Source organism: Tursiops truncatus, chromosome 4 (assembly GCF_011762595.2).
Source record: "Tursiops truncatus isolate mTurTru1 chromosome 4, mTurTru1.mat.Y, whole genome shotgun sequence".
NCBI classification, from domain to species: Eukaryota; Metazoa; Chordata; class Mammalia; order Artiodactyla; family Delphinidae; genus Tursiops; species Tursiops truncatus.
Genome location: NC_047037.1, coordinates 115,094,331 through 115,107,430, shown reverse-complemented (window position 1 = coordinate 115,107,430; position 13,100 = coordinate 115,094,331). Strand labels below are relative to the sequence as shown.

The 13,100-nt window shown below is 36.2% G+C and overlaps 1 protein-coding gene across 1 annotated transcript in view; it reads right to left on the bottom strand.

The window, feature by feature from the left end:
• Nucleotides 1-5,541: 5,541 nt before the first annotated feature.
• The window catches only part of LOC101328856 (multidrug resistance-associated protein 1-like), a 77,989-nt gene continuing 70,430 nt past the window's right edge, over nt 5,542-13,100 (bottom strand). Inside the window, exons 24-28 of the mRNA XM_019923341.3 lie at nt 10,927-11,070; nt 9,846-10,004; nt 8,394-8,560; nt 7,205-7,399; nt 5,542-6,864 (exon numbers count right to left, since the gene is read on the bottom strand). Of these exons, the coding sequence (XP_019778900.2) occupies nt 6,726-6,864; nt 7,205-7,399; nt 8,394-8,560; nt 9,846-10,004; nt 10,927-11,070 (804 nt within the window). The 3' untranslated portion in view covers nt 5,542-6,725. The remainder of the gene's footprint in view (nt 6,865-7,204; nt 7,400-8,393; nt 8,561-9,845; nt 10,005-10,926; nt 11,071-13,100) is intronic.

Genomic DNA, 13,100 nt, shown 5'->3' with positions numbered 1-13,100 from the left:
GACTCTCCAATCACTAGTTCCTGTGATTCCTTCATAGTTATTTTAACTACTGCTGCTCGGAGATTCAAAATATATGAGGAAATAATAGTGATACATCCACATTTATTTCACTTGACTAACAAATACACAGTGCCCTATTGAGGTAGGCAGCTTCTTATGTGACTTCAAATGCTTCCACCTGGTATTCAAGGCTTCAAATGATGTCGCCATACTTCAAATTTGAATGTAATCTTATGAGAAACCCTAAGCCCGAATCACTGAGCTAAGCAGTTCCAGAGTCACGATTCACAGAAACTGAGATAATACATTTTTTGTTGTTTTAAGCTTACTAAATTTTTATTTATTTCTTATTCAGCAATAGATAATAGTGCTTACTATGTACAGGAGTGTTCTAAATGTTTTAACAATACTAATTAATTTTGTTCTAACAAACTTAGGGGTAGTTCCTCTTACCCCATTTTCAGATAGGGAAATTAAGGCACAGATGTGTTAGGTAATTTTCCCAGGATTATACAACTAATACGTAGCAGAGTTATTCAAATCCAGTCCATGTTCAGCCCCAATGCTGTGCTGCCTTATCCATCCCATAATGCAATCCTATAGCACCATTTTTGTTCAGTACTAAACTGGATAGTATCCATGAAAGACCTCTTGTTTACCAGATAATGTTACAGGTTTAGACAGTGCTATTTAATTCTTTACATTTCTGAGAAGCAAATTTGAATTTACAGATTTTTTAAGATGCGAAATGAAGATAATAGTACCTAATTCATTGGGGTTTTGTGAGTGCCTGGCAAGAAAGTGCTAAGTATTATGAATGGAGATGATAGAAGGAGAATGAACAAAGTTCAGTGACTTGCTAATTTTATGAGGGATTATAAGAAAATGCCACAAGAAAATAGGTTATTTTCCCTAATATCCTCAAGACCCTGAAACTATGAGTCAAAAACTTCTGCAGAATTCTGCAGAAATATGAGAGAAAATAAATTTGCTGTGGTAAAGCATTTATTTAGTTTTGGGAAGAATTAATAGCTTGCCTCACATTAAGTTTTTTGGATGTTAAAAAACTAACAAATACAGTCTGTCTTACACCTCATTGAATTAACTATTTTTTGGCTTACCTAAAAGACCTCCTGAAATGTCTTAAATGGCATAACACAACTTTATAACTATAGCTATATATGTGTGTGTGTGTGTGTGTGTGTGTGTGTGTATCTACGTACACAACGTAAATACATAAATACACACACACAAACACACAATTCTGTTAAGAGTTCATCCAATCACCTTAAATTGCTTAACATAGCCTATATAGTATTGGAAACTGGAAATTGGATCTTATTAGTTGTAACCACTACCCTTCTTTTGTCTCCCAAGTAACTAAATTAAGAATATTTTGTCATAGTCAAAAAATACTTTGCGACAAAAAGTAGTGGTGGCAGACCTTGCTAAATGCTACTGCAATTATCTTTTCTATTCATTCTTACTTTCAGAACCCAGTTTTTTTGGAGTGGCGACATCCCCTACTTTAAAAATTATTTTGCAGCTAGGGATGGGTATGTGACATAATTCTGCTCTACCTTCTTGAAATGCAGACATGATGCTGGAGATAAAGCAATGGGTTTGCAACTACCAATCAATGGACATGTAATAGAAGTGGCCAGTGGTGTTATGGAACTGCTCTGGCCAGCTTGGTCCTTTCTACCTTGGGACTTCTTTCTACCTAAGAAAAACAAGCCCCTTAGTTGTTTACACTTCTTTCTTTGTTTTCCTTCTTTCCTTCCTTGTGTTTTTAAACTTTTGACCCTTACTTTGTGGTTAAACATTTGGTCAAATTGCCATTTGTTGGACTTCTGCTTCTGGCCAAGATGGAATAAAAAGGAACTGATTCAACTAAAAAGTGGAAGAAAATACATGAAACAACTGTTTTCAAGACCTTACGCATCACGGCCAACGTTAATTCTTGTCTATTACCTCTGTAAAGTCATAGCTATAGCAATACAGGGAAAGCAGAGGCTGTTCTGTAATACCTGGAAATTGTTGCACAAATGCTCAGAACAGAAAGCCAGAAGCAGATGTTCAGACAGAGTTAGTGTTGACTAAAGCTGGGTTAACATTTATGCCTAGTTCCTGTGGTACTCCACTGTCACGTATTCTAAATCATTCATTTAGTCTTATTCTCTGATAACCACATTACATTTTCTATCAAGAGTTGAAAAATAGCAGTAAACCAATAATCATTCGCAAGTATATTAATGATAAGCTGAGTCTTATAAACATGAACTCAAAAATCAATCTTGTATCTCTTCCCTTGACACAAAAAATGCACATGTATCATTTTCCTTGTAAGTGTTTTGGAAAAATATTTTTCAAATTTTTCACAAATATTTTTCACAACTATCACAAACATTTTTCAGTTTATGATATATTTTAACACTTTACTCATATGCCTATTCATTTTTTTTTTTTGCGGTACGCGGGCCTCTCACTGTTGTGGCCTCTGCCGTTGCGGAGCACAGGCTCCGGACGCACAGGCTCAGCGGCCATGGCTCAGGGGCCCAGCCGCTCCGCGGCATGTGGGATCTTCCCGGACCGTGGCACGAATCCATGTCCTCTGCATCAGCAGGCGGACTCTCAACCACTGTGCCACCAGGGAAGCCCCCTATTCAGTTTTATTTTTCTCTTTGTGCTGCCCTCAAGAGAGAAAATGTTGCTATCTTTGATCAACTATGATAACTTGAGCATGTGCAAAATCTGGTTGATCTGTAAATAACCTGGTTACCTAGTCAGCGGTCATCAAGAGAAGCCAGTCAGCCTTTACTGGGTTCACACCAGTTACCTCGGCCCCATTAACCCAACAGCAGCCACCATACAAACTACCAAAATAGTATTAATTTTCATAAAAAGATTTAGAGAAATGTGGCTCATAATGTATCCAGAAGTCCTGATTTCTGTATTCCACAGATGGTCTACTTGCTTGGAAAATGACAGCTAGAAAAGTGGGAACTAGGAGAACTGGAAGGAACTAGAAAGAGATCTGCCCTGTTTCTGCCTTCTTAGCTTTGCTTAATCTCACTGAGATCAATCACACTGCACACCACTGAGGACCGTGTCTTATTTTAATCTCCAATTATCCCCAAGTTGTTGCTGTGTATAGAATAGCCTTTCATAAACATTGGCTCAGTTTTGCCCTTTTTATTTACTTAATACTATGTCCTATGATGTGATTTTGTTTGTAAACACAAAACTGCAACTATAAGGAGAGGAGATACGACTGTTGGCACTGAAGTGATTGCTAACATGTTACTGAATGTTTTCTATATTCCAGAAAGAGTTTTATCTGTCCTAAATGTTGTGTTATCTCATTTAATTTTCAAAAAAAAAAACCCAAAACCCTTAGGAGGTAGATAAAATTCTTACACCCAAATAAGTCCAGAGAACTAAGTTAACTTGCCCAAGTTTACACAATTAGAAAGTGGTGGAGTTGAGATTTAGCATAAGCACTTTGTCACTAGATCCTGAACTCTTTTAACTACTATAATATTTTATTTTAATTTTCTTGATTTTTTTTCCTAGAATAAAAGCCCTCTAGACCAGTTAGAACTATTTATTATTTTCACATGTATTAAAATACTGCATTACATCTTCTTAACACTAACTTTGATATCAAAGCTATATTTAAAAGTGTATGAAATTGCCCTTATTCAACTATTTTTTTACCTACAAAAATGACTATTTCATATGGCTCAAACTAATACTATATTTGAAGAAGCACCCTACCCCCAAGGTTTAATTCCATTTGTCTACACAGCTATTGGTTTAAATTCTTCTCCGCCCCATTCTTGAACTATGGACTCTTTAAGTGGCTCTTCTAGGAATGAGACATCTTATTAGAGAACTGAAAAGAACATCATCATCAGTTTTGTAGTCATGTGGGCCTGGATTCTACACTTTATTGGCCAAGATCCTCTTGGTATCTTATCATATTTGGTAAAATAGGATGAGCGGTAATAACTTTCTTATATTCTTTATTGAGAATTGAAAGTAATAAATTATTCCAGTGCCTTGCACATTACTTGGCATATAGTGGGCTTTCAGTAATAAATATTCTCATCCTAAAATAATTCAATCTAATGCTTCTTAGGATTTTCATTCTATCAGCTAAGGTAAATATTTCTGCATGTCCAAATGATAATAATTATTTTCTTAATATATTTTGAAGTTAAAATTTTGAAATAAATAAATCATTGAATTAAAAGGTTTTTTTAATTCAAATTTACTACTTCTCTATAATCCAGTCATTTTAAGTATCCTGCACTTTGTTTCAAAGAGTACTTCAGTGATTGAACAAACTTGATGTACATAATAAAAATGAGAATGAAATATTGATTTTTTAAAACACAATAATATTATATTGAGTAATTTTGGCTTAGTCATTTTAAATGACTAATTTATTTTACTTTTTCTTTTTCCTCTTTATTTAACTATATTATACATGAGATATCATGTATATATATAGCTATAACTATCTATCTATATTTTCATAAATCCTAAGTATACAGATTGATGATTTTTACAAATTGAACCAATATTCAGACCCAGATCAAGAAACAGAACATAATCATTTCCCAGAAGCCCACCTTGTTCACCCTTTCAATCATTACCCATCACCACCAAGAGTAGCCAATATCCCGACTTCTAGGAGTATAGTTTCTCTTCTTTATTTCTTTTTTAAAAAAAAAAACCTTTTGTATCAATAGAATCATGGAATCATATAAGAATATGCTTTTGTGGTTGACTTCTCTTTTTTATAGTTTTTTTTTAAATTTTATTTATTTGGTTGCATGGGGTCTTAGTTGTGTCAGGCAGCCTCTTTGTTGTAGCTCGTGGTCTCCTTAGTTGCAGCACACAGCTCCTTAGTTGTTGCACATGAACTCTTAGTTGCGGCATGCATGTGGGATCCAGTTCCCTGACCAGGAACCAAACCCGGGCCTCTGGCATTGGGAGCATGGAGTCTTATCCACTGTGCCACCAGGGAAGGCCCCTGTGTTTTCTTTCACTCCACATTATGTTTGTGAGATTCATTGGTGGTGTTGCCTGTAGCATTTGTTCATTCATTCTCATAGCTGTATAGAATTCCACTGTATGAAGATACCGCAATTTATCCAGGTGACTGTTGATTTCCCATTAGATTTCTAAATTATGCAGTGTCTCTGATTGATTTTACTACATGTGTAAAGAGGCCAAAACATAAATTTTAACTGATATTAATGAAATATCCAGTTCCCTTTCTTAATGGATTTCAATAGATATTTATTCAATGCCTCCTGAGTACAAAACATAGTGGTAGGTACTACAGGAATTGTAAAGACAGGACAACACTTTCAGTAGCTTACATTTTAAGGAATGAAGCTTTAGATAATATAGGGTTTTATAATTTACAGTAACTTTTCATAAATACACTTAGGGGATGAAGCAAGGTTGTACAAAGTTGTTGCAGAGGAAGGAGAAAAAGAGGATAAAAGAAATGGCTGTTGAGTCTTAACATGTTAAAATATTTTATTAAAATCATCTTGAAAGGAAAATACCATTGAAGTTTGAAAACTTCAAATTTGAATGGCAATTCAGAGAAATAATGTGACTTCTATTACATAAAACTACCAAATGAAAAAACCCTTCAAAATATAATTAGTACTACAAATCAACAATTACTTGTGAATGTATACCATCTGATATATAACTCACTGAGGTTAATCAAGCCAGAAAATGACGTTCCATAGAAAATATGTTTTTTACTCAAAGTAAATAGTAAAAATATTATAAAATATTATTTTTAAATAAAGCAAAATTTTATTTTATAAAATTCAGTTAACATATAATTACTCTTTCCAAAAAGCAGCTGAATAACTCAATATGTTTTTCTGTGATTCCTCCATAATTTTTTTTTTTTGCGGTACGCGGGCCTCTCACCGCCGCGGCCTCTCCCATTGCGGAACACAGGCTCCGGACGCGCAGGCCCAGTGGCCATGGCTCAGGGGCCCAGCCGCTCCGCGGCATGTGGGGTCCTCCCAGACCGGGGCATGAACCCGTGTCCCCCGCATCGGCAGGCAGACTCTCAACCACTGCGCCACCACGGAAACCCCTCCATAATTTTATATACTGTAAAATAACTCAAAAGTTATTATAGGTGCCTGTATAATATTACTCTAAGATGCCTAATCATTCGTTCTACAAATGTTTGTGGAGTATCAACAATCTGAAAGGTACTATGTTAGGAACCTAACACACAAAAACAATAAACTGGGCACTTGCCTTCAAGTAGCTTTAAGGAGAGGCAGACTAAAAGGATTTAAATAGAGTATGGTCCCTGCCATGATAAAGGTATGCACATAGGGCTACTCAGAGGACAGAAAAAGGGCATGTGGATCAGACAGGGGAGCGAAGGGAAAAATCAAGAGATGCTTTGTGCAGAAGATGACTCCTGAACAAAGTCAGAGACTTAAGGGATAAATGGCATTTAGCACTTTGGGCAATGAGGAAAAGGCAGATATTCTGGAGGGAATGAATGGAAGAAAGAAGGTTGGGTATAGCCCGTTATGGTTAGAGCTATGGTGCTTATCTCTTGTTTGTGTTAACATGTAGCTAGGGGCCCGCTGTTTTGCATTTCTCCCCTGTCTTTATTTTTTCAAATACTATTTTTTTTATTTGGTATAATCAATATACAACTAAAAGTATTTACTTTTTGTCCCTGAGTCTTGTGTTATTCCTGCTTCTGTTAGCATGTTAAAGAAAAGTCCTTTCTGGTGTATCAAATTCTGTGGTGTTTCAAATTGTGTAATCCTTCCAGAGTCTAGAACAAGCACCCTGCAATGTGAAAAGAATCCAGTCAGGTAACCTATAATCAGTGTTTCAGTTCACCCTTCTTGTTCTTGCTACCGTAAGGTTTAAATTACTGTATGAGTTATGTCAGTACAAAATAAAGGTACTATTTAACTAAGGAAATATATCAAGTTTTCTAATATTCTTTGAGCATTAACAAATTCCTCTAATTATTTTGGAAAATATCTTCCATACTATTGGGGACATTTTGTATCTCTCAGCACAGATAAAATCCTTTACTAGTGGCAAGTAATTAATGTGTTTCATATGTTCAGTAGGTATCTCTGTAGAAACTGGTTTATTTCTGAAAACAAATAAAGCATACCTGTCTGAATCAATGATAGAATGCAGTCTGTGAGCAATCATCAGGATGGTACAATCAGAAAACTCCTTCCTGATTGTGGTCTGCACCAAGTTATCGGTCTCAAAATCGATGGAAGCTGTTGCCTCATCCAAGATGAGAATTTTTGTTTTTCTCAGCAAAGCACGAGCAAGACAGACAAGCTGTCTCTGTCCAACACTGTTATAAAAAATGGTAAAATGATTTCCACAATGGATTTTATGGTCACACACTTCCTGTTCTAAAATTCTAATTATACTGTTATTCTCTTCCTAACCCACACATTCATTCATTCTTTTCTTTAAGAAATATTCACTGAGTGATTACTATATGCCAGACTCTGGTCCAAGTTCTGCAAATAGAACAATGAATTAAACAGACAAAAGGCTCTGTCTGTGTGTTTACATAGGGAAACAAAAAAATAAATGAGCAAAATGCATAGTAATGAGAAGAATTCGAACGTACAGAAAGGGAGGGTGTAAAATGTGGGTACGGGGTGGGCACTTTAGATGGGCATGCCAAAATAATCCTCTCTGAGAAGATGCCTTTAAATTCAAGGTCTGAAGGAAGTGGAAAGTGAGTCCTGAAGATTTCCAATGGGAACCTGTTCCTGGCAAAGTGATTGGCAGATGTAAAATTCCTGAGGCAGGCAGGAACCGGCCTGGCATCTTCACGAAACAGCAAGGAACCAAGGAGGCCAAGGTGGCAGAAACAGAGAGAGGGAGGAGAGAGTAAACAGAGAAGAAGCTGAGTCATACAGGCTGTGTCTCTCCAGTGCAGAGAGGGTCTAACTGATTTCCCTTAGGTCTCTGATCACATAAAGGGACCATCCTAAGACATCAAACATCAAAGTAGCCCTCACAACAATTTTTTTTAGGAAGACAGCTATTAGAGTAGGAGTCTTGGCAGAAGAAGATTCAATTAAATAGTGACTTTTCCTGCTGCATTGTTCCTCTTTTGCCCCTTTGTTTCCCTTCACCAGCAGTTTCCCAGCCAGTGGCTATCATTTTATTTATTCCTTGTCTGTCTTCCCTAGGAGAAATCAGCAATGGTGTGCTTTGAAGAGGCCAGACAAGATCCGTGGTAGCTCAGGAGTGACTTCCTTTTGAGGCCAACTCGTTTCTAAAAAGCCCTGAATGAATAACCTGGCCAAGCTCTGTTCTTAGCAGCTTACCTGAGGTTTTCACCACCCTCTGAAATTTCATGCAGCAGCTTCTTGGGAAGGGACAGCACAAACTCTTTTAAGTGACATAGTTCCAGCACCTCCCATAGCTTGCCATCAGAATACTTGTCTAGGGGGTCCAGGTTCATTTGAAGGGTTCCAGAAAATAAAACAGGGTCCTAGAGAATAAAATGGTCACCAGTAATCTTACTGTCACATGAGGCATGCGTACATTAAATAAGGAAAAAACAAAATGATCAAAACTAAATAGTTATCAAATTCATTTTATATTGAACCCAAAAGCAGAAGAAAATCAGAATAAGTTGCAAGTTAGATTAAATCATTATAAGCTTCCTGATTCTTTCTCGTCCTCTTATTAATAATGTCTCGATCACAACCACGATAATAATGATGGTAGCTGCCCTTTAGTCAGGGATATAATATAATACAGAAAAGAACTGAATAAATGTAATCTATACTATGTATATAATATTATCTATCAGCCCACCAATCCAGAAAGATAGAAGTAAATATCCTCATTTGACAGACAGTGAACTGGAGGTTTTAAAAACTCTCATCCAAGGACACACAGAAGGTAAGTGCTCAAGTAGAATTCAAAGACGACAAGTCCACACTCTTTCCAATACACTGACATGTCTAGTGAAACTGTATTTTACTACGCCTGTTTTGATTTATAAGAGAGGAATGACTGTTTCTTTTCTCCAGTCAATTTTATCCCTGTCAGAATTTCAGATTTTACTCAAATTTGTTTTGAAGTAAATTCATGAATGTAAGTATGTGTTTAAACAGTACGACAAAGAGATGATAGTATTTTAAGATATTTTTAAAGAATAATATAAAGATATTTCATAAATGCTCAGCTTAAATCTCTCAAACACAACTGAATAAAGTCATCTTGGACTGCAGAGGCATATTATTGAGCCAATTTGCATATTTGTTAATGATCAAGTTCCTCTGACGCCACAGATGGAAAAATCAAAGGACTTGAAAAAAGATCTAACTGCATTATTGTTCTTTTCATTTTTTCAATATTTCTAAACCTCAAGTCAAAAGAATCAAAATCCTACATTCAAATTACCAACTAAGCAAAAGCCTCAGTAATTGTTTTTTTCTTCCAAAAACTACCAATGTGTTTCAGCCTGATCTCTACATTTGAATTTTATTTGTATTTACTATTATGAAGGAAACTTGCAAAGCAACATAGTTTTTCAAATAGATAAATGCACGTAGGGAGAACACTTCAGATTTAGAGTGTTTAATAGGATTTAATTACATAGTTATTTTTCATAATACATTTAAAATAATTTGGCTCCCCAAAATGAATGTGTATGCTTGAAAGGAATATATTTAAAAAAAATTAAAACAAAAACAAAATAAAATAGAACAAAAGATGAAGTTTCCCTAGAGGGAGTTAAGAAAGACTAACGACAAAACAGTCTTTACCTGTGGAATAATATTAAGTTTGCCACGAAGGTCATGAAGCCCAATTGTAGATATGTCAATTCCATCAATAATAATTTTGCCTCCTGATCCTTCTACAATTCTAAATAGGCAATTTGATAGTGTTGATTTGCCTGCTCCAGTTCGTCCCACAATTCCAATCTATAATGAAATCATCATAAACAGTTTACATTGTACTTTTTGTAAGGGAAGGGGACCTTGGTACTGACAACAAATACATTACGTGTCAGGTCAGTAGAATCTAATTTTGCCAACCAGGATAACATTGACTGTCATGGAAGACTTAACGTGACATGCAAGGATGAGTCTTTATCCAGACACTCCTTACTCACTGGAAAGGCTTGGGCTAATATGTGTGTTGAAGAGTGTATGCCATGCATGAATGGATAAAGAAAAAAAATATGTATATAAACATATATATAATCCTGCATAAAAATGAAGAAAATCCTGTGATTTGTGGTAACATGGTGAACCTCGAGGACATTATGCTAAGTAAAAGAAGCCAGACAGAGAAAAATATTGTATGATCTCACTTAAATGCGGAATCTAAAAACATCAAAACGTCAAACAAAAGGTTACCAGGGATTGAAGGGTGGGGAAAATGGGAAGATGTTGGTCAAAGGGTACAAACTTTCAGTTATAAGGCAAATAAATTCTAGGTATCTAATGCACAGCATGGTGATTATAATTAATAATACTGAAATTTGCTAGGAGAGTAGATCTTAAGTGTTCTTAAGGTTATGATAATCATTTCACAATATGTGTATATCAAACTATCACACTGTACACCCTAAAAAATACAATTTTTATTTGTTAATTTTACCTCAATAAAGCTAAAAAATAGTAAAGTCATGTTTCACAATAGATTATGAACAGCTTAAAATATATATTTTTGTTGATAGAGGAAAAGCTTATTTTGTACAAACCAACCACGTCTTTATTACTTTTATATGAAATTTGAACAAATGACCATCTTATATTCAATATCACGGTATACTTTGGCCTTAACAATAAATATATTCAGATGAAAGGTAAAGTGAGACTTATGAAATATATATGGTACCTTCTCTTCCCCATGAGTCTGGAAAGTGATATCTTGTAATGCTAAACCAAGATCATCTCGGTATCGAGCCTGATAATTAACAAATTCCACTATCCCTTTATTGGGCCATTGTGACGGAGGCCTTTTAGACATTATCCAGGGTGCCTTAAAACAAAGAAATATTTTTTAAACTATAATTACAATAAAAATAGCTCCCCCCAATAAAAATAATTCTCATGCATATAAACAAAAGTGATAAAACAAAAATGATGAATGACGTTTGTAAACATTATGAGTTTTCTGAAAACGCTTTTAAAAAATACCAAAATCTTAGAAATAAATTTTTACACATAAAGAGGCTTCCCATCTTCTATTAAGTTATTAAGAAAAATCTAAAACCTTATAAAGGAGCTGAAGGTAACCTGAAATTTTCAGCTGAGAGGAGGACAGTTTGTCATTTATTCATTTCCCAAATACTGAGTGTTTACTGTGCCAGTTAGTGCTTTGGTTGTTGGTGATTTAGCAGTGAGAAAAACAAATAATTCTTGCCCTTACGGAGCATGCATGCTGGTGAGGAGAGACAAAAAGCACCATATAGCCTATGCAGAATGTTAGTTGATGATAAAACTTTGGAAATCAGGAAATAGGCAGGGTTGGTGTAATTTTAAACAGGGAGGTTAGAAAAGGCTTAACTGGACATGGTCAGGAAACAAATCATGTGCATATCAGAGGCAACCCTTTCCAGGTAAAGGAGACTAACTACATATGCTGAGGACCTGAGACTGAGGCCTGGCTCTGGAACACTGGAGGAAGAGCAGGAGGTAGAAGAACACGCAGAAGACTGTGGTGCCCCGCCAGGGAGGTGAAGTGTTTTCATGAGAGGGAGCGATCACAAGTGTCAAATGATAGGCCAGGTAAAGTGAAGACTGAGAGGCTACCATTGGTGATCTTGACTAGGGCAGGCTCAGTGAAGTGGTAGGATTTAAAGCCTGTGTGAAAGAGGGTCCAGAAAAGAATGAGAAAAGAGGAATTAGAGAGAGCAAGTACAGGAACTATTCCCAAGAATTCTGCTGTAAAGAGGAGCAGAGAAACGGGGCTATAGAGGAGTAAATAGGGGTCGTTTGGACACATTTACTTCTTTCCACATCAAGGGTTTTTGCAATGGTGTCTGTTACAACTTGCATCAAATTACATAAAGATGATTTTTTTTAAATGTGTGTGTGCTTGTGTGTGCACACACACATTTTACTGAACTTTTTTCAAAATGAAAAGAAAACATATATTAATAGCAAAAGATTTAGAAAATATAGAAAATGATACAATTTTTATATTAGTCATTACATGGCACTAAGCTGAACAAACTAGATATTCGTAACTGTGATTGTGATCGTGAAGGTAGACTAATCTTTCGTGAAATGTGTATGAAAAAGGAAGGTAAGACCCAGGGAAGAATCTAGAGGAAGATTCAAAGTTCAGGTAGGAGTTGGAGTATGCAGAAAATATTTTAGTATATTTATAGGCTGAAAGGAGTAAAGGGGTTGGGGGGTTGAAATTAGGAATTAGAGAAGGTGGTTAATGGAATAAGGTCTGAGAAAAGATATGAAGAGATGTTTCCAAAATACAACTGGAAATTTGTAGGTTTTTTTTTTTTTTTTTTTTTTTTGCGGTGTGTGGGCCTCTCACTGTTGCGGCCTCCCCCGTTGCGGGGCACAGGCTCCGGATGTGCAGGCTCAGCAGCCATGGCTCACAGGCCCAGCCGCTCCGCAGCATGTGGGATCCTCCCGGACCGGGGCACGAACCCGTGTCCCCTGCATCGGCAGGCGGACCCTCAACCACTGCGCCACCAGGGGAGCCCTGTAGGTTTTTATTTGGAGGAGGAACACTTCTTCCTCAGAGTTATGAGCGAGCAAAAGAGGAAAGTTTCACGAAGATTTAGATACCTTTATAAATAGATTGAAGAAGATGCAGAAATTCAACATATACCCTTTATCATCTGCCCTGTTAATTCATGGAACTGGGAGTCAGAAGTACCCTAGATTAGTAAAATATGAAGATAATGCTAACATTATACTCTGTCTATAGTCTAATTCTTCTCTCTCCCAAATTATAGTTAATTAAAGGGAACAAAGCAGACTGATTTTTTCTCCTTCTCCTTCCCATCCACAGAGATGCTAATGGTGAGTAAATGGGACAGA